This window comes from Equus quagga, chromosome 9 (assembly GCF_021613505.1).
Source record: "Equus quagga isolate Etosha38 chromosome 9, UCLA_HA_Equagga_1.0, whole genome shotgun sequence".
Lineage (NCBI taxonomy): Eukaryota > Metazoa > Chordata > Mammalia > Perissodactyla > Equidae > Equus > Equus quagga.
In genome coordinates this window covers 109804989-109827630 of record NC_060275.1, presented here as the reverse complement: position 1 = coordinate 109827630, position 22642 = coordinate 109804989, and the positions used below count along the sequence as shown (strand labels likewise).

Here is a 22642-nt window from a genome sequence, read left to right as displayed (position 1 = left end):
TGTCAAGTATATTATCAACTATATAAAAATATTTCTAATAACAACACAGTCCTTTTTTCAAACAAGGTAAAAGAATTATTTTTCAACAAATGACCCTTGGTGTATATTCTCCCACTGGCAAATAATTGGATTCCTGCAAAAAAAAAGTTCTTCCTATTCTGATAATATTCTCCACCCTAAGAGGGTCAAACCCAAGTTTCTCTCCTCAGTGGGATTCCCCAGAAGAGTCATTCTCACATAACAAGCAGAGCCCAGCTGCAGGGGCAACATGACCTGTAATCTTTCCAAGGGCTGGGTAGGTGAGCCTCCCCACTGCCATTCCTAGGGAAACACAAAACAGCTTTAGGCAGGACCGATTTCCCTTAAATCAGAGAGGCTTCCGATAGACCTGCACCAAAGAGGAGGTGGAGCTGGTTAAACTGTTTTCTTTGACTGAAAAACATCCAGAATTTGACTTCAGTCAGTCAGACAGGCTTTTCCTCCATTTTGGATATCTAATTATGTTCTATACATCCTCAAAGTTATTGCCATACCCCTACATAAGAGAATCTTCCAGCTTACCTCTTTATCTCCTCTCATACCTTGGTAAGAGGGGAAATGGGTGCCAGCTGTCTACACTGTTGAATGCCCAGAATGTTTCTACTTCCTGATTCCTTCTGGTTTGTGGACACTCCCCAAACAAGCTTTATCATCTACATCACAGGGTAAAGGATCTCTTTTAAAAGCAGTCTGCCATGAAATACCCATCTTCCCCATAAGAATGCAAAGATAAAGATGAGCATTCCCGGGGCCAGCCCGGTGGTGCAGCGGTTAAGTGCACACGTTCCGCTTTGGCGGCCCAGGGTTTACTGGTTCAGATCCCAGGTGCGGACATGGCACTGCATGGCAAGCCATGCTGTATTAGGCATCCCACATATGACGCAGAGGAAGATGGGCATGGATGTTAGCTCAGGGCCAGTCTTCCTCAGAAAAAAGAGGAGGATCAGCAGATGTTAGCTCAGGGCTAATCTTCCTTGAAAAAAAAAAAAAAAGATGAGCATTCCCATTCCATAAACCCATAGTAGGTAATTCGGAATGGGCTGGGCCATTTTGCTCTGGGGTCCCTTCTCCTTCTTTTCAAGTCATAATCCCTCTCTATAATGTCCAGCCACCATATCAATGGAAGGTTCAGAGACATGTCAATTTGGTAGAGTGCATGGGTTTTCCTGCCTTGGTAATTATCTCTAGATTACTTTAGGGAAAAGTACCCCAGCTATCTTTCCATAGGTCCAAGCAGTGGCAGTTGGGGCCCCGGCTGGCAGGGTTTGGCCAGCGGCAATGAAGTAACCAACCCGTGCCTGGGCCCCTCACTCATGGAGATGATCGTCCATTCCACCTTTCTTCTTCTTCACTGGCTTCAGCGCTTGGGAGAAGTTCTGAGGAGGTGGACTTCAGTCCAGTTGAATTTGGAGCATAGGTTGCCATTTGTCTTTGTATCTCTCAAGATTTTCTCTAGATTGCCCAGATCCAGTATCAAATTGTCTAACCTGAGTATTAAATGCCTGCACGTTTTTCTGCAGGCTTCTGACAGGTATTTTAAAAGTCTGCCTGACATGTTCTTTGGCTTCTCTAGAAGTCTACTCTACGTACAGATTCAGTTACAGTCACTGAGGCAGCGTGCTTTGTGATCAAGAAGTACATCAAAGGCTGGATGCTCAGGCATTCTACAAGTTTCATTCTCAGCCATGGGTTCTTGCCATCACTGCAGGATCTCTACAATGTACCTCATCAAGATCCAGGTGCTTTCTACCCTGGGATGGTGAGGAGATCAAAATGGCCAACGTAGCCATAGCATTCTGCATTGACCCAATACGGACACTACCATCCATGTTATGAGCTAACATGCTCTGTTGTATACATCAAGGGCCAAATAGTAAATATTGTATGCTTTACTGGCCATATAATCTCTGTAGCAACAACTCAACTCTACCATTGTAGCACAAAAGCAACCATAGATAGTCCATAAACAAATGAGCATGGCTATGTTCCAACAACACTTTATAGTCACTGAAATTTGAATGTTATATAATTTTCACATATCACAAAATATTATTCTTCTTGTGACTTTTTTCAGGAATTTAAAAATATGGAAACCCTTCTTAGCTCACCAGCTGTACATGTACAGCTAATAGACCAAATTTTGTTAGTAAGCCCTAGTTTGCCAATCCATGTAACAGACTATGCAGAAGTCTATTTTGCTATTAATGGAAATTATAACTGAAGATCTTTTCTGGGGATGAAATTCCTGTTCCTAGGAAAGAGACATTCTCAAATAGGGTAACAATCATTTGTTTAAATTGGGTCCAAGTTTAAGGGTTGCAATGAGTCTGAGGGACAAAAACATATTATGTAAGGCTATTCAGCAATTCCAGATAAGCCTGCAATATAGTAGGCATTGATTTGAAACCACAGTATATGTAAGCCAGAAAGAGTGCATTTCTTCATTTTATTAAACTTAAACTCCAATCCAACACCGTGCACTATCCCACTGGACCAGCAGGACAATAATTTCAGGCATTACTGGATCCCCCAACCCCAGATAATTCCCTTCATGCCACAGGTATGAACCTTGGGCCATGACCTTCTCCTCTGTCCCAGGCAGTGTACCAGGTTTTAGGGGCAGAGCAGTGAACACATGAGCCCAGCCTTGGGATCTCCCCAGGATTAGACATACACTGAGCGAGTAATAGCAAACAAACTAGTTTTAGGACTTTACAGCTTACAGGGTGAGATGCAAGCACAAAATAGATTATTCTTGCAGCAATATATCAGGGAAGCTCCCTCATGAAAGAAGCATTTAAGGCGACTCTGGGATGATAAGTGGGATTTATCTAGACAAAGAGGACAGCTAGGGAAGTCAGAGTGGTGAGCATTTCATGCAGAGAGCACATATGCTGAGACTTTGAAGTACAAAAGAGCAAATCACCAAGTGGGGACAGAAGGATGTCCAGTATAACTCACGTAAGATCCCGGTGTGGGCCACCCAGGCTTCCACACAGCCTGCTGATCTATAAAGAAAGCTAACACCTCCCTGGCATGAATGGAAATAGAGTACCACATTTTCACAGGTTACTCTTCTCACAACCCTGGAAAACATTTTTGTCCCAAAACTTGGTCCCAATGAAACAGGCTCAATCTTCGTCAGGGAAAAAATTGAACAAAGAAACCTCTTCACCTGTTCTGACTTCTCTTTGTTGAGTATGTTTGAGACACAAATGTGTATGTAGCATGAGACACCCTCTGACAGTGTGTCATTCTTGCAGATGAAGGTCCCCTGATGCAGACAGTCAAGCTCAGCCAAAATACTGAAAATCAGCCTGACACTGACTATGGGGAATGGAGATTGAATGTGGCAGCATTGTAGACCTTCTAATATGCTTCCCAAGAAGGCATTTGGTTGAAAATCACAAAAGGAATCTAATGCGAGAATAAGAACTTCAGAGGAAAGAACATTTTTCTAGAGGGGCCTTCTAGACTTTAAGACTTGGGTGTTATCATAAGGGCCACGGGAAGCCATTTAGGGAGTGGCATAATCATATTTTCATTTCTTCTAGAATTTACAGGACAGAAGAGGGGGCAAGAATTAACTACAAGAGACCAGTTAGGAAGCCATGGCTGTCATCAGTCTACAGACAACACAAACCAGGATGAAGATGACAAAGTTACAAAGGTATAGGGGAGACTCAGATTTCAACACTGAACCAAATAAAGTGTTATAGGGAAAAAAATAAAAAGGAGAGAGAGAGAAAGAGAGAGAGAGAGAAGAAGAAGAAAAGAAAAGAGAAAGAAAGAAGAAAAGAAAGAAAGAAAAAGAGAGAGAAAGAAAGAAAAATGAAACTACGTGAACCTTCTACACTGCCGTTAAATACGGCAACTGTTTGACAATTCATTTGGGCAGAATAAAAGTAATGAAATCGAAAAGAAAAACTGAAGGAAGGGTGATCTCAGTGCCCTGAGCTGCAAAACTCATTTTTCTTTTCTCAGTAAATCACTGTATCTAGTTGTTTTCATGGTTCCACAGTACCTACGCGGTCTTGGAGGTGGTTACTCCATACATTTTTAACATTCCCTCTGGAGAGTGAAGGGGAAAACTTCCTCCATCCTATTATAAACCAGCCTATTGTTACTCTGTGGCTTTCTTGGAGAAGTCCTTAAAGAACCAACTCAGGCTCAATACTAGAGTTAAATTTTTAATTGTGAAGGTAAGACTCTACACGTCTTTTTAGTGGGTAAATTTCCATGATGGTAGGCCAGCAGATTAAAAGTCTTTGAAAAGATGTATCTTCTGGAGGCAGGATTTACATTTCAACCATATGTAAAATTCAAAGCATTTGAGACCAATCTACTTTCTTGCATCAAGGGTCGTGACATGTTCCGGGGAAATGACTATGGGTTTGGGAATGCTACGCTTCCCTCTAGTCTATCTCTCTTCTTAGTACCTTCTCATTCTTCCTATGAAGGAAACATTATTTTACTACTAGCAAAATGGAACAGCCATGTCATTTTTGAGTTAATATAAAAATGATATAGAACAACACATTACCTTTATGTTATACCTATATGCCCACCTTAAAAACACGGTTTTCTTAATAACTTTTGTTGCACCACTTAGACCAAAGAAGAATTATTAAATCACTTAGCCCAAAAGTACACCTCGGCACATTTATTTTTTCTTTACTTTTTCATCTTTCGTATTTGTATTGCTAGAAAATTACATAGAAGCCTACAGGAAAATTTTCATTGGGATTAACATTTAAATATTTCTTTAAATTTAAAAGAAAATTCCCCTTTAAAATAGTCTTCCATGTTTTCTAACATGATTTTTTTACCTGGGCAATGGTTCTGTCAGGACACCAGGATCTAATAAGGAGAAGACGCCGAAAGCAGTCAAGAGATTTATCATAGGCATTTGGAAGCGGTTCCTCCTCAGGGTTTTCCTTATCAAACCAAATTTTCCACATTTTCTCATTTCTTGATATCTGAAAATACCAGGGGGTAAGAAATATGTCATACCACAGAAAAATCTTTCAGTAATAGTTCACAGATATTTTTCATCAAACCTTCTGACCATTCCAGACGTGTGTGAATGATATCCTTTGACTTTTTTTATATTTTACATTCTAGTGCCAAAAAGTTTGAGGGTTTAAAATCAAATGTGATTTGCTCTAAAGTCAGTCTTTATTAACACTAGCCTACAGCTAGCTTTCAAAGTAGGGAGCGTCCTCGGGTGTTTAATTTCTTCTATGCCTTTGTGATAACAAATTTATAAAGAATAAAGAAATCAATGGAAACTCCTCTTCATTATTTTAAGGAAATCTGATTTGCTCCGTGAAATTTCTCCCATGATCAGGAATCAAATCTCATTCGCTTATATGTCCTCATTCCCAGGACCACTCTTAGAATCAAAAAAACACATTTAATACATGCTTATTATTGAATGAAGCTTTTTGGTCAATATTCTATTAATCTGGAGTAATTTGAAATATGCCACTTATTAATATCATCATCAAATGAATAATCAGACACTTCCTTCCTTCAGGCAGTTGATAAAGGAAAAGAACACAGACTGTTACTCTTTGGAACTTAAAAAATCAAAGAGAGACAAGCATTGCACAGGCAAGCATCTCAAAAGCACAGAACAAGCAAATAATGTCTGCAGATAAATACAATCATGTTCTCTGGTACACTCCTTTTGATTAAAGCCCCAAGCATATTTCTTGAGGTCTAATCAAAGTCAAAATCATTCAGGTTCGTACTTAGAAAGTATAATGTAAGAATAAAAAATAATAACCTCTTTCAATCATGAAAGATACATAATGTGGAGGGATTATAGGCATAATATATAATCTCCAGGAAATAGCAATATCAATAACAGATAATAGTCTGGGAAAAGAAGAACAAGCCAGAGTGCATTAAAATCTTCCAAATGAAAGTTATTTAACCCAAAAGAATGGTTTGCACTCTAATTACATGGTAATCACCAATTGTAAGCCAAAACATAAAAATATAGCAGAATTTAAGCTTCTGGTCAACTTAAACTGGGAAGTCAAGAACCAGTCTTAGCACACTTTCTGGTCTAAAGAAAGCCTTCAACTTGTAGTTGAATAAGGCCACCTTGTTGTCAATGTGACTTCTCTCTGGTCATTTGATTTTCAAGAAACTGCCTCCTGGCTTGTTCTAGTGCAACTCTGTATACCCAACTTCCATGATCCCGACATTTACACAATTCATCGGGAACTGACTAATTATGAAAGCATAATAACTTCTAGAGAGAAAAGTCCAAGTGTTTGCATTAGATTCATACCCAGACGCCAACTAAGACAGTACAATAGGAGGAGCAGGAGAGGAAGGAGAGAGAGGAACAAGAGGCAAGAAAGGATATTTAGCATTGAAAGGCAGGCTGTTCGTATTTCTTTTCATTTAATCTCTAGAAAGAAGGCAATAACTCTTAAGTGCATCTAGTGATTTACCCTAGTCGACTCTATCAGTTTTTCCACTTGTGGATCTCCAATTGGTGATACTGACATACGGCCCAGGACAGCCCTAGTTAAACTTCCTGGGCAAATAATTTCTTCCCTCAAGACTGGTCTGTAATGGGTGGAGTATGCTTTATCAGAGTGTGAGCGAGCTGTGAGGAAGGTCAAGTACAGCTAATACCATTTTAAGAGTGACAATATTAAGAAGTCTCTCTGTTTCACAAATATCGCAGCAAGTGATAAATCAGAAAGCTTCTCACAGTGATATTATCATAAGTTTATTCAAAGCACAAGTTACCTGATCAAGGACATCTGAAAACTGTCTAAGTTTGCTGAGTTCCACCAAGTTCAGCCAGGTCATGTCTAGGATCCACTTAGATGGTTTAGGAGGACAAGCTTTAAGGTCCAACGAGGCACCACCTTTCAAATTAATCACATAAAGTTGTTAGATTTTTCTTTATATACTGTGAAACATATTGTTTGTAAAAACTTTTGCTTAAACTATTTTAATTTCAATTATTTTACTACCTTGACATTTATTCAGCTCAGAAATACAAATCAGAGTGATGAACAAGCTTTAAAATTTAGTAAAGGAATAAATGATTTTAGCAAAACACATTTAAGAATCAGTAATATAGGTTTGGAACCTGGGAGATGCTCGATTCTGTCCTAGCTCCACCTGGCTTGGGTCTGCGATGAGCTAGCTTATCTGTCTGAGCCTATTTCCAAACATGTAAAATGGGAATAGTGAAGCCTGGGTGTCATGATGATGACTGCATGACAGAAAATATATGTGTAAAGCACACAAAACAGGATCAAGAACATAGAAGAGGGTCAGTAAACGAGCACTTACTGTCAATATTAAGATGTGCCCAATGTTGGCACAAGCTCATTTTAAGGAGAGATTTATCTAGAAATGTTAGTAGCACTACATGTGCTTGAAGGGTTCTCTTCTATAAATCAGTATATTATTTACATCCATTTTGCGCACACCCCAAGTGCCCTGTGCTATATCACTTACATTTGGTCAATCTAACCACGGCAAAGATTCCACTAGGTACTGACTCCTATCCTTTTGCTGATGATTTACCTAAGTTCACATAAGTCATATAACTCTCACAGCACCATAATATAAATGACACCTTAAAAATGTTATTGTTACCCACCTCAGAAAACCTAAATATGTGAATTATCACATTTTAAGTCAAAGAAAAAGTTAGCAAGTCATCTATAGGATAAAATATATCGTTTAATAAATAACATCTATTAAAGTGTTCCAGGGAAAATATTCTCTGAGTATAATTCTTTAAAGGATATAACCAATCCATTGGGCTACTTTTAAAATACTCTTTTGAACAGAATAGGTCATAAACAAATAATAGTCAAGATATTTATTGAGCCAATTTCTACCTTATCCAGGCACCATGGATCCCATTAAATTGCTATCTTTTGCCAAATCCATCTTGGTATATTTCCAACAAGGTAAGTGTGGCCTTGAAGCCATTTCAATGAAAATATTAGCTCATAAAATCAAAACAGATTGTTTTAATGCCATGGAGAAGCTAACGACCTAAGGACAATGGCATTGTGTTGAAAAATGTCACCCCAATTTCCTTGGAGACTGTCCATTTTCCAACAAATTGAAAAGAATAAGGTAGTCACCAGAGATTTAGGGAGAAGCTATTTATGGAACGGAAAGGGTGTTCCTTGCAGCCAAAGCATCATTCATTGTTTACTAGAGGGTAACTGTGTCATGACTATCTTGCCTGCTTTAAACGTGCACAATGGGCCACAAAGAATGGTTGTAATGGCAGCAGGCATATTCCCAGATAATGTGGCACCAGATTAGAGGGACTCCTGATAAATAAACAGCTGGGATGGGAATAATTCAACATAAATTCCCAAGATGATTGAAAATTATGCCAGTCACTTCACTCCTCAAACCCTTGCTTTGGGAAAAAGTGGGTTTAAATTTTCATCATAATACTTTGTAAAAATGATATGTGCTTATAAAGAAAGATTTATACAAGTTATATCACATAGTCAAAGTGTCATAGCTAAGGCGGACCTAGAAAGTCATCTAGGCTGATTTTTTCACATCTTAGAGATGAGTAAATTAAAAGACCAGTATCAAAACATTGTGATTATCTAAATTAACATTTTCAAACAAGATTTTAAATTCTGTACGAGGGAGCTCATGTTATTGAGTAGTTCTCACCAACATAACTAGCAAAGGGCAATCTTACAACATAAGTGTGTTCCAAGTTTCCTCTGAAAGTATTATAAATAGCTGTTGAATGCCAAAGGCCCACCAATAACCCGTCCAAGCTACATGAGCCTCAGACTAATCTGAAATAAACCAAAATACTAAAGATAATATGACAATGTCTATCATTTGCTGAGCATATATTCTATGTGTCAGGGTTTACATAAAATTGGGTGAATTCTCAATAATCCTATTGTGTAGATTTGACTATCCTTGTTTTATAGATAAGAAAACTGTAGTTTGAAAAGGCTAAATAACCTGCTCGAGACTACTCATCAATTAAGAGGCAAAGCCAACATTTTCACTTGAATCTTCCTAACTATAAATCCCATGATTGTTATCATCACGCCAAACTGTAACAAGCTTAAGTATTCCAACCAAACCTGGACGCTATGGTTAATGTCATTTCTTTCAACACTCTTCTTCTAAATGTCCCCAGGGTCAGTGTCCCCTGCTCACCTGTCCATCTCTCAGGCAGGCCCACCCCATCAGAGATCCCACTAAACATCCTATTTAAAATCTGAAACTTCCCCCACTTCACAGAGCCTGTAACGCCCCACCTCCCTCATCCCGCTTTGTCACTTCCATAGTGATTACTAGTTTCTCACAACTACATAATTTACTTATTATTTTATTATGCGTCCCAAGTGCCTATTCTGTTCCCCAGCGCACAGTAGGTTCTCAATAAATATTCATTCAATAAATGAACAAATACAATATCTCATGTAAACGCAGTCTTCAATGAAATGCAAGGAAACTGTTATAGCCAGAAGAAAAAAAATGCTACACGGGACCTTCACAATAACTCCTACATCTGCACCTGTGTACAATACTTTCGATTGTTTTATTGACCTTTGATAAGGGTGAGAAACTCTTCATGCTTGACTTGGTTCCTCTGGATGTCGATCTTAAGGGTAAGCAGCAAGGTGAACAGGAATTTGTGCTCTTCATACAACCCCCGGGCAGTGTATTTATAAACCTCATAGGTCATGTGCTCGATGATATTAGCAATCCTCTTGCTTGTTATTGGGCACTTGACAGACCTGGAGGAGAGAACATTTACATCAGGCTTATCTCACTGCCCTTTTCAACTGTCCATAAAAACGACGTCTTTAACAGAGAATAAGCAACTTTGGAGCACCAGTTCTATTTTTTACACATCAAGAGTAAGCCTCCTAAATCTAAAATAACAAGCATTCTCTCAACGTGAAATAGCATAGCAGGATCCTCAATGTTGTCTAAATCAATTTTACCTGCAGGGCATTATCACTCAAAACGTTTTGGGGATTTTCTTGTTTAACAGAAACACATCAAAGCAAAGGAATCAATCAATGGATGAATATTTGGGAGAGCTTTCTCTCAGCATAAAATGACAAATGAGAATGATTTGTTAAACACTGGTAATTACACTAATCTTAGATTTTAAGAAAAAAAGACTTTTAGTAGCAAAGAGAAAGGAATTTATAAGCATAATGTCATCATTCTAGCCCAAAGATATAGAATTCAGCTCAGCTTCCTGAGTTGAGACATACCTGGCTAAGGAAAGGTCAAACAAGCCGAGAAACTGGCGGAGCGAAGTCTGGTACATCTCATTAACCAAGCGCATCTCGGTGATGAGAAAGTAGAGGATGCTGCCCCGGGTAGCCACTAAAAGACAAAGAGCAAGGTTGCACGTGCTACGAGGGTGGAAAATAAACGACCCATGCACAGATCAGCACAAACTCTAAACGAAAACAAGTTTTATTTTTATACCTTCTCAATAACTATCTACCACCATGGAGTCTAGAGAAATGCTCATGTATATATACTCAATTCTTACTTAGAAGCTTTGGGTAAGTAGTCTGCTATTTGTGTTTATCAAATGGGTAGTTTTCATTTCAGAATCTCTAGATCCCTTATAAATATATTTTACTGGTTTTCTTATAATAAAGGTAGAAAAGACAACCGAAGGGATAGCAAAGAGTGTAACACCCAACAAATTGCATAGACATTGTAAGAATTTCACTCTTAAGCTCCATGAAGAAGCCCTGACTAACCTTGGCCTCAAGTTGGCAAAACAAGGCATCACAAAGATGATACTCCTGACTCTCCACCAGCAGGTGATATTGTTTCAGTTATTTTTCAAGGAGGAACAATAAATCACTAAAGGAAATTGAATTTTCTCAGCAGGTTCCTCTTGTAACCAATGAACACCATCAATTTGCAAATTGGTGGATAAGACTGAAGAGTTCCCATGAGACCAGACAACCACCTTCCTAATACAAAGGCTACAAATAAAAGACTGGCTCATTATTACTAAATGATAAACTAGTGAACAGCCCACAACTGTTGCACTAATTCCTCAGATTTCACTTATTTTTTATTTTTTTATTTTTATTTTTTGGTGAGGAAGATTGTCCCTTTGCTAACATCTGTGCCAACCTTCCTCTATTTTTGGTATGTGGGACACCGCCACAGCACAGCTTGATGAGTGGTGTGTAGGTCTGCACCTTGGATCTGAACAAGTGAACCCTGGGCCGCCAAAGTGGAGTGCGCACACTTAACCACTAAGCCACCAGGCCAGCCCCAGATTTCACTCATTTGTAGTCGGATTTTCTTTAGAAATTCTCCCTCTTTAATTTCTAGTTTAAAAATAAGTTCATAGGAACCTTAAAGGATTTGCCAGCTATAATGAATTATAAGCACCTAGAAAGTTTACACCATTATAAAATTTTTTCATCCCAATGTTACTGAATATTTCCCAAAGGAAACATAAATGGCCACCCCACTTTGCACAGTCATTTGCATAACATCTTTGCTTCTTTTAATTTCTCTAAATCTCATTTCTTTCTCTCATTTTCCTGTGACATTTGTCTTTCATTACCAAACTCACCAGGTCTATATTCCTCCCGGGCTGAGTTAATTTGAATTTCTGTCTCGGCCGAAATTTCCAGCTTCTGTGTCACCTCCTCAGCTGTCTTTTTTGTGTTACTCAGCACAACAATGAGACTCTCGTCTTCCACCAGGGACCCCTGGGTACTCGTCAGACGGTAAAGCAAATTATCTTCTAGCTCCTTCATCCTTCTTTTGTTTGCAGTTACATCTTCCATAAGATGAGTTCTTTCTTTCTCCAATTCCTGTTAATTTGCATAAATATATTTTCTTCCTTAATTAACAACTATTGTTTGATCATTCCTTAAAAAGTTAACCTACAGGTCTCCTCTCAAGCTCCTGGACTGTACTGCAGGAAATACGGAAATCAAAATAAGAGGAGAATTGATGGAGGAAGGAATTGGTGGCAAGCAGTGTGAAACTGGCTAAAAATATTACCAATATCCCTTTTATCATCTATTTATTTCTGAAAGTCAAATCATTTTAAGCGACTTTTGTGATTATATTTAAGCTTGTTTTGAAGGTTAAAAATATTTGAAAGCATATTGAAATGTATTTGAAGCCCAATACATATGGCTTAGATTAAATACACTTCTGTTTAGTTTCTTGTTTAAAAGAGCTGTGTGCTTTGAATGAGATTATTTGCAACTTGCTGGTTGAAATAGTACCAATTCTGTGAAAAGTAACTGTCCAAAAAGTTAGGCAGGCAATCTGTGCTGCTGTTGCAGGTACATTTAAATTAAAAAGTCATCTTGGCTTGAAAAGGTGCTGATCAGTCCAAGAGAAGTGAAGTCCTGTATCTGTCCTCAAGGACCTTTATAGACAGCCGGGAAGAGAATGGCTTTGGAAGATTATTGCCCCTATTGGTTATTTCTTCCTCTTGGTAGTTTGGAGAGAGAGAGACAGTAGAAGAGAAGGAAAGAAAAGACAGGGCTGGTGAAGATGGGGGAAGGAGGAAATAGCCATGACACTAAACATGCCAGAGTAAGCATGAGGCCAGAGGCTGGGGACAACAGAGAGGATAGGCTGCTGGCACCGAGTCAAGTTGTGCATGACAGTCAAATTGTGTTAGGAGAGGTTCTAACTTTGAAGTTAATACAAGAATCAAAAACGGAAAGGACAATGAGTAAATAGTATTTAAAAATTTGAAAAGAAAGATATCCATTAGCAAGTTTGTCTGAAAGCCTTTTTAAATAGTGTCCATGGACAAAGTACCTACACTTAGCTGCATTAATAAAGTAACGTACATTTTGGTTTAAATACATTACACAAAAACTAGAGTTAGCAGGTGACTTGAACAATAAAATCACAATTGTTGGCAGTTCTGGTTGTGACTCAGTGCAGCCACCTGGGCATGTGGTACCAAGCTCAAATTTCTAGAGCAGCTTCAGAAAGGTAAATGTTCAGTTGGGTATTCGGGGTATGGCACAGTAGGTTTTGTAGCTTCTACTCCCTACTGACAGAACTAGGAATCTAAAGTTATGCATGATGAATCATATGAAATCATATAAAACATAATGGGACTACTCATTAGTTACATAATTAATTAGGTGACTTACCTTTGTTCTGATCCTGAACTCACACAAACATCAAGGGAAGGGAGAGGCCACATGTAGTCAAAACTGCCACTGTTAATCATTACTCAAGTTATTTCTCTTTAGTGCTTAATACATTTATCCACATTAGTAATTTCTTTTTGAATATGTGAAACTTATCCCCATAACTACTCCACAAATTATGTCTTGTTTTAAACACTAATCAATGTGCTGATAGCTCCCAAACTCATATCTCAGCTCTTCATCAGCTCTGGTCATACATCCTTCCAATGTCTCCAAGTGAACATATAAGAGATGCCTCCTACTAGCACCATTAGCAAAATGCAACTTCTGATCTGATCCCTGCAAACCTGATCCCCCAAGCCTTCCCCATCCCAGCAAAGGGTAACCCCATACTTCCAACTGCTCAGGCCAAAACTTTGGACCTCTTCTTCACAGCTTTCTTTTTCTCAAACTCCACATCCCATTCATCACCAAATCCTACCATGTCTACTTCAGAAATAGAGTCATAATCCAATCATTTCTCACCACCTCCACTTATTCAATACCCTGGTCCAAGGTACCATCACCTCTCCTTTAAATTACAGGATCCAAACAGGTCCCTTGCCTCCACCCTTACTCCCCACAGTCTATTCCCAACCCAGCAGTGAGAATGATGCTTTGAAACACCCCTCCTCTCTCAAAACCCTCCGAGGACTAACAATCCCACTCAGAGTAAAAGCTAAGACTCTTCCCAAGGCCTGTGAGGGTCCTTCTTCATTTTGCTCTAGGCACACACGGTCTTCCCTAAATCAGTGGTTTTTCAATAATCTGGAGCAGGCCACGGGAATTTGCACTTCTAACACAGTCCCAGTTGATCCTATTCTGGGTACCACACTTTGAGACACTGCCTTGAACACATCAAGTCCTCTCCTGCCTCAGAGCCTTTGCACTGGCTGTTGTTCTGTCAGGCCTGTTCTTCTCCCAAATAACTCCCTCCCTCCTCTCCTTCAAAACTTCCTCAAATGGTACCCTCTAAGCGAGGCCCACTTTGACCACACTCTTTAAAATCCCAGCCCACTACCTGATCTCCTCGCTCTCCCTCCTCACTCACTCTATGTCTTTTTTTTTAACAGCATTTACCACTTTCTAACATAACATACGACTTACTTATTAGTTCTGCTCCAAGGGTTTTTTGGTTCATTGATACACTCTCCAATTCTTAGTATAATGCCTGGTACATAGTAGACTTTCAACTAATATTGTAGAGTGAATGATTAAATGCTATACCTATTTCAATCTGTTAAACTGAAACTCATAGTGTACTAGAAAATCTAGTCACGTCTTAGGGCCAGAAATAGACATTAAAATTCTCACTCTGTCCTGAAAACCATGAAGTTAAAAGGAAAGCTGTGGTAACAAAATTGCAGGAAGGCAAAGAGCAAAGGCCGCTGGCCTCTGCCTCGTATTCCAGCCAGTCAATCACACTGGTTGAAGAGTAATGGCGGTTAGAAGGCTATCAGGCTCCCAACCCATGCTCTGAGCACAGTGACTCAGGGCCGGAGACATTCTAGAGAAGAAAAATTCCCTCTTTAACAAAACAAGGGGCCGGCTCCGTGGCCGAGTGGTTAAGTTCCCGCGCTCTGCTCTGGCGGCCCAGGGTTCAGATCCTGGGCGCCGACATGGCGCCGCTCATGGCACTGCTCGTCAGGCCACGTTGAGGTGGCATGCCACATCCCACAACTAGAGGGACCTGCAACTAAAAATATGCAACTACGTACAGGGAGAGGGGGTATGGGAAGATAAAGCAGAAAAGAAAAAAAAAAAAGATTGGCAACAGTTGTTAGCTCAGGTGTCAATCTTTTAGAAAAAAAAAGAAAACAAAAGCTCAGGACGTCGTCAATTCTTAACTACTTGTGATACAGCAACTCAAGCAAAACCCGCTTTTCTCATCTTGGCTTCCATCTATTTGGTTACATTTGAAAGCTTCCTTAGTGGTTCTTTTAATTCATTTATTCACTACATAAGAATCTCAAATTTGAGATAACGTGGAAATTAGTACAAACAAGTGACATTTAATGGCTACTAGAAAATTCCTTTCCATAAGGAGTTATAATAAAATTATTCCCACTATGGTTACATTAGGAAATAAAGTGATAATAAAATTCAAGGGAGAAAATTCAAATATTGTTTATTGCCATATTCCTAAATTTCACACACTATTGTTTCTGAGTTCCAAAAGGTGAGCCTTACAAAAGTCCTCACCTGAAGACATGTAAGGGGAGGGAGGTAAAACAGTGGGAAGAGTGATGGTTTTGATGTCAGAAGACATGTTTGAGTCCCAACAACCAGGACTTATAAGCAGCATGACCTTGGCCATGCTACTCTATAAGCCTCAGTTTCTTCATCTGCAAAATGGCCACGAAAACAGCTCAGGGAGTGATTGTGAGGCCGTCACTAGTAAAGCAGCTAAAACAGTGACTGGATCATGAGAGATGCTCAGAATATGTCTCTTCCCTTCTACCCCCTCCCTTGACTCCTTTCCAGCATGAGTTGCCAGAAGCATTATAATGTTTATTTAGAAATGAGTTTGAAAAATAAAACTACAAGTTGGCACAAAATGAATCATACCTTAGAATATCACATCATCACAAAAGCATAATAAAGTAGCTGAAAAGGGTTAAAAAGAAAAAGAGAACTTTCTCATCTTGCACTTATAGTGCTAAGGATGCATGTGTTCGTGTCTGCTGGGGACGAGGGCGTGGACTATCAAATCTAAAAACTGCGCCAAGTCTCACTGAGTCTTCCTGAATAATAATTTTTCTTCTGTACATTTTTTCCAATTACATAGTTGCCGGTTTAACTTAAGTTTTAATTATTCCTTGGTGGACTACTCTAACCGGAACAGGTCTCCCTGTTGATCCTTTTCTCTCCCACCACCCCTTTTCTGCTCCTAGACATTTGGGGAATCTTCCTCAGCTACGTGGCAAGGTCCAAAATTCTCAACATAGTTTCCAAAACCCGTTATAACCTATATTTCCAAGCTCATTTGCACTTGAGAACTGTGGGATTAGGACTAAAATTATGCCTCCATGTTACTTATGAAAACCATTATTAATAAAATAAAGTTAATAGTAACAGATACAATAAGGCGCAAATTATTTAATTACTGATTTAAAAAGTAGTCAGTCAAAGCTTGAACATTATTAAGATGGTTGTGGTCAATTTAACATCATTGTTAACAATGCTAATTAAACAAATTTGTGAATTAAAGTAATGCTTAACAATTAAAATAAGGCTAAGAAGTAGATTTCCCCCAAAGTTTGAAACTGATGAAATAATATACTCTAAAGTAAATAGTACAATTTAAAGTAATATTTGGGATTATGAAAACAAATTGTGTATTAAACAGCATACAAGTGGCCAAATACTAGAATTGGACAATAGTTATGTAAAACAGACAGTTCTTTCTGGAAGAAAATAGGACAACTGCTGTTTGCTTTTCATTCAATATTTAAAAATGGAAAACCTACTTTGGGATAAGGTTGTAGGCATATTTTGATTTAAACAAATTTAAATTTGATTTAAACTGATTTAAACAAATTTCTGTTGAAACACATTTCTACGACTTTAGCTCCATCAATATCTAAGAAGATAGTTCTTTTTCAAATTAGTATGAAGGAGCAAAGTTAATTAAAATAATTTTGTCTATAAGCATTTTGCCCTCCAAAGGGATTATCTCTTAACGTAAATACACACAGACACAAAGCAGGAAACATTTGTGCTATGTATTCTACATAATAGGGTTACAATGTAAAATTTTATATAAACTGGGATAATGTAAAAAGTATCCCCAAAGTGAGTAAGAAAGTATGGCAGCGATTCAGTACAATTTCATCAAACATACTATTTATTAATTAAGTGATCAAAAATTAAGTGGCTCAACAAAGATGCAAATGAAAACTAAAATTCTTTGTGTAAATAACCCTGCATCTGTCACCAAAGTTTTGAAATCAAGAAAAAGAAAGAGATGACAGCCTTTCAGAGTTGTTATTTTTAAGGTATCACTCAGGCTTTCATTCCCAAAGATTCTGTCTCTTCTGTAGCTTGCACTGGTAATTAAAATGGAAAGATTAAACGACAGAACTCAGAAACAGATTTACTTTTTTTCTCCACCACTAGTGAGCTGGTGATAACGTCTGTTTAGTGTCTTTATTAAATTACTCCCCACGTCAGTTCCACCGAGTTCAGGTCCTTCCACCTCCAAGGGAGAGAAATCACACACCTGTTTGCTCATCCGAAATTCTGAACAACGAAGACCCCTGAGGCCTTGAATTGTGAGACAAGTAGAAGCTATTGATGGATATTAGTATTTTTCTCCTAATAATACATAGTTATCTTTGAGTTTCTGTCTTGTTCTCTAGGATCAAGGTGAGAGTGAGCCTAAGATATTGGGTTTCCTGAAAGGAAAGTTTCTGGAGGGCTACAGGTTTGCTTGTATCATAACAGTTTCCATATAAACCTTCTGGTGACAACAGTAAGCTGTCTAAACCCAATCGCAGAACGTCAACAATTGAATATGGCCTTGATGTAAACTTGAACAGCTCACGCATTTAAAACGGCTGCCTTGAAGCACATAGAAAAGTGTAAAGTCAGTTAAAAAATCTGCCTTCCTTGCATTCACATGCTCTGAGGTTTCCATTTGTTTCTGAAGCAAACAAACCCCAGGGTCTGGCAGGCTGTACAGCTGAGCATTCATGAGAGCAGATCCTGTGTGATAATAAGGCTGCTCCCTGCCCGTATCCCCAGGACACTGGAGAGCTGGTGAATTTATGGAATCAAAGAGGAATGGCCTTTCCCTCACATCGTAAGTTACTGTTCCAACTTCATGGAAAGAGTCAACAGACCAGTGTAGGCATAACTCATCCCAACTGAAGAGGCTCACTGTTTGTTTCAGCCCCACATCTAAGGGGATTTCTTAGATGCTTCCCAACATCAACTGCCTATCTACGATCTTCCTAGCTTCCAATAGCACCCCCCCTCCACTTGGCTCAATAACATTTTATATTGATATTTTATATTTATAATCACCCAAGAAGTAATCATAGCCAGAGAGAGAGCATTATCACTGAAGTCAAAGGAACAATTTGGGCTTAAAAGAACTTTTTATGTCTGTATGTACAAGGCACAGACATAGGCTCTTTTCAGCTGAGTCACTAGGTTACAGGAAATACCCTGAAAGCACAGAGATCAGCTCAGACCCACTCGCCACCACTCAGGCTGAAAAGATTCAGCAATGTGAGCAGATTCAGGAATGTGGTGGGAAGAAAAGACCATGAAAAGAACAAGCTGCTCGTTGAAAGTATACAATGAAGTCTACACAGAGACTGAAAATAATAATGTTCCCCTGAAATTTACGTAATGTTGTAAACCAATATGACCTCAATAAAATAATTTTTAAAAACAAAAAGAAAGCATACTACTTAAAATCCATCAAAATTCAATCCAGCAGCTTACTTCTTGCATGAGCTTTTGCCTTAGAGAAAAGAAAATACAGGTTACATGTTGTATAATAATGTGGTTCAGAGTCAGCTGACCTTCTATTATTATAAGAGAATAAGTGTCACATTACTCTGGCCACTCTTTGTAAGAACTGTTTTGTGAGCCTGAAACAGATTCTGATAGTGAGATCATAGTAAGGGAATAATTTCTCAATTCATTCAACTTTCCCAGGAAGTAAGAAAAAGCCTGGCCTGAGATCCATATTAGCTTTTCAAGGCTGTTCAAACTCTTTTCAAAGGAGCATAAAGTGCTCCTTGCTTCATCTTAAACCTTTGCTATAATAATTACGGCTCAGTGCTGGAGCTGTTTTGTTTTGTTGCAATCAAAATCTATTAGGCCAAATTATTTTTTCCAAGGAGACTGTATTCATCTCAGCTGAATAGAGAGAAAACCAAGGACAAGGCTATTATCCAGACTGCCATCAGAGTCCCTTATCTCCCTGAAACCAACACCACTGGTGAAAGGAGAGCCTGAGATATGGGTAATGGATGCTGCCCCTCAAGACTCTCAGGGATTCCCCTGCTCAGCATCACACGCTGCTGATCAGGAATCCCAGTTCTTCCTGAAGCAACGATACGGCAGGGCTAAACTTCCCCACCCACCTCTAAGGAGACTCCAAAAATAAACAAGTGCATATTTTGAAGGCTGTTATTACTTCAACAGCTAGTCTGCAGGAGGAACTCTAGCATCAATCGTCTCCTGCCATACTGGGGTCATGAACCAATGTAATCTACAAAGTTGGATTAAATGCCCTTAATGTAACTCCCAACTGCATGACACTATGATTTATGTACCATACATTTAAAAAATAAACAAAGAAGTTTCTTTAAAAAAGGAAGGGGGGAGGGGGAGAAGGAGAAAGAGATAAACATATGGAAGGGCTCAGAAGAGCAAGCAGAGAAGGTAAAAATAATGGGAGGGAGAGATTCCAAAGATTTTGCCAATACATTTAACCTAAATAAATCTTTAGGTCAGTATAGAAGGGGGCCATAAAGTAAACCAAACTCCTCATTGCTATTGAACCCAGGAGAAAATCAATAGCAACTTTCAGAGTTCATGCAGTTTCACCAAAGCGGTCCTATTAAAATCCTCTAGATCTCTTTGATTAAGACTCACACGTTCCCTAGAGAAAATGCTGACTCAGAACAAGGACGTTTATAAATTATTGGCCATTTTTCACTGAGCATTAAATTATCCCATAAAACAGAAGTAGAGAAAACAGATAGGGAGTTAGGCTTATAGAGCATAATTAAGCCAACAGCCCCCAGAAGGTGCACAGTGAAACTGTGGTGTCACAAACTTCTGCCCTCTCATAACATATACAGAGCTCTCTTAGATAACAAATAAGAATTGACTGTGTCATGCATCATCTGACTAGAACATTTTAATTTTATATTCCAAAAGCATAATAATGAATCAAATGAAATAAAAACCTAGACATACACTAGAAAGCTAAAAGTCAACACGTGAATAGAACTCATAATACAACAAACTCTTCAGAAAAATAAACAAAATCAAACCAGAATAATGATGCTGAAGATGAGACTGATATTCTCATAGTTATACCATTAGGCTATATAAAAATCAATTGATGATATATATGCTTTATGAGATGCAGATGAAACATATTGGGTAGATAATTGGTTAGCAGTTATTTAAAACACTTGGGAATTATAATGAAAAAAACATAGGAATCAAAGGGGGAAAACTCAATCTTATTACAACTTTCATCATATTATTTTCATCAATGAAAGAAGCACAACACAGTAGAGAAAAGGAAGTGGCCAGACTTCACTCACCTGCTTCTCTGTGAGAATGACTCTCCCCAGTAACTGATCTTCTAGGCCTGTCATGGTGACAGTGAAGTCAATGATGGAGGTTCGAGCACTTATTTCAGGGGTATAGGCTGGATTGGGCAGTTTGGTGGTAATGTAGAGTCTGAAGCCATCCATCACATCTACTTCCTTGTCACCGACCTTCACCTTTTTCATAAAAAGGAAGTTGAAAATAATAAAACAGAGATATACTTTACTGTGTTCTTTCTGTATAGGATCAAGCAAAGCTTTAAAAAATTATGTGCCTGAAGATAATCTGTATACTAAAAAGACATGGTCATTAGGCATTCACAGGGCTTCAAGCCACTAGGACGAAGGAAGGAAGGAAGTTAGTTCAATATACACTAAGCAATAAACATAGAATTTGTCACCAAAATTGTTGTGATGATACCACAGCAGTGAGATGGATTCCTCACCCAAAATTTGGTTCAGAAGTCAAGACTGATGACGTCACACATGCACCAAAAGGGTATTAAAAAGTCAATTATTCACATAAGGAGATTTTCTGAGATTAGTGTAGGCTCCCAAGAAGATAAAAAAAATCACTTGAGATTGTAGGGAGGGGCAGCTGTCTTAGGGTTTTCTGGTAGTTAGAGGATGGGGCTGGGATGAGAGTTCCCACACATGGACATGGCCAGGGGGTTGCATGGTTTGAATTTCCCATCAGTGCCAACGAGAGAGCACCCAGGTTTTCTTATCAGCTCTCCCAGATTTGGGATGGAAGGGGAGAGGGGCATCATGGGCCTTGAAAACTGTCCACAGTCAAACATCAAAATGGAGTCAGACTTTATTACATAAGCATGGAAGATATTCCTCAAAGGACTACTCTTGGATACCTTAATCCCAACTCAGGAGGTGTAGAAGAGAAAGGCAAACGCCTCTTGCCATTGACTCAAATTTGAGCTGCTGTCTATGAGAAAATTTCATCTATGTCGCATTAACCTGGCCTCGTGGTAATTGTTGTGCACATTGCAATCAATAGTCTTAACCTACCTTAAAGGTAGACCCAGTCTTAATGAAGTTTCTCTCCAGAACATTGTCCAGGGCTGGATCTAGTTCCTCCCCAACATCTTCAATAAGCAAGGGCCTTCCAAGGGAAAGACTGTCCTCCAGGTGGTTTCTGAAGTACTTGTGATTTAGAGATGTGATCTAGAAACAAGATCAAAATGTTGCTCTTGACAGACAGTATCATGATGCAATGCACAGAGACAACTGATAGTAAATGGTGCCTAAGCATTCTATAATAGGAAGCAAACACAGACATTTTCAGAGAGCTTTACGTGGAACTATACTTGGTGAAACGGTAGAGAAAGCTTAAACTGTTTCCATTCTTTTCCTTAACAAACAGTCATTCTATTTCACTTGGAAGCAGGTAAAGGCTCTGTATAGCAACGCTGCCTTTTCCTCACCACCACAACTTTTGTGACAAATAATCGTGGAATAATTATGAAGTGTCCCTATAAAGTGCTGCACACTGTATTTCAAAGACAGCCTTGGGCCACAACAGAAAAGAGTGTGAAACCTTTGAAAGATTTCACTAGTAGAGATCAACACAAATGCAAATAATGCAATTTTTAGAAATTATTTCTAAATATTATATCCAAATATTAACATCTAAAATTATTTCTAAATACCAACTATTTCTTTATTCTTGATCTGGGGCAATAAAACTTGACTAGTAACATAAACACACTCAAACACAAATTACCTGGAGTTCATTTTGGCTTTCTTTATTTTTAATCCAGATCTTGCCTTGAGTCTGTGGATCAATCAACAAAGGATAGCGAGACGCCTTTGTGACAATAATTCCATTCTGAATGGACAGGTCATCATTTGGCAGGCCTTGGAGGTTCCATTCACTAATAGTAGGAGCATCAATCAACATCTCATTGAGATTTAGATTATCTCCAAATGGAATTTCCCGGGCTTTCATTTCCTTCTGCCAGTCATTTAACAGCAGATTGCGAAATTCTTGGTTAAATGGACCAGAGTAAGATAGAAAAGCTGTAGCCAACAACACATCCCCTAAAACGGAAAACAAAATATCACTGAAACACT

General features: G+C 38.7%; 1 protein-coding gene across 6 annotated transcripts in view; it reads right to left on the bottom strand.

The window, feature by feature from the left end:
- The window catches only part of DNAH5 (dynein axonemal heavy chain 5), a 266364-nt gene that overhangs the window by 26234 nt on the left and 217488 nt on the right, over window positions 1-22642 (bottom strand). For all 6 annotated transcript variants that reach the window (XM_046670920.1, XM_046670918.1, XM_046670919.1 and 3 more), the window contains 8 exons: window positions 22293-22609; window positions 21578-21733; window positions 20549-20731; window positions 11654-11897; window positions 10314-10428; window positions 9634-9824; window positions 6814-6935; window positions 4869-5018 (listed from right to left, as the gene is read on the bottom strand). In XM_046670920.1, the coding sequence (XP_046526876.1) occupies window positions 4869-5018; window positions 6814-6935; window positions 9634-9824; window positions 10314-10428; window positions 11654-11897; window positions 20549-20731; window positions 21578-21733; window positions 22293-22609 (1478 nt within the window). The remainder of the gene's footprint in view (window positions 1-4868; window positions 5019-6813; window positions 6936-9633; window positions 9825-10313; window positions 10429-11653; window positions 11898-20548; window positions 20732-21577; window positions 21734-22292; window positions 22610-22642) is intronic.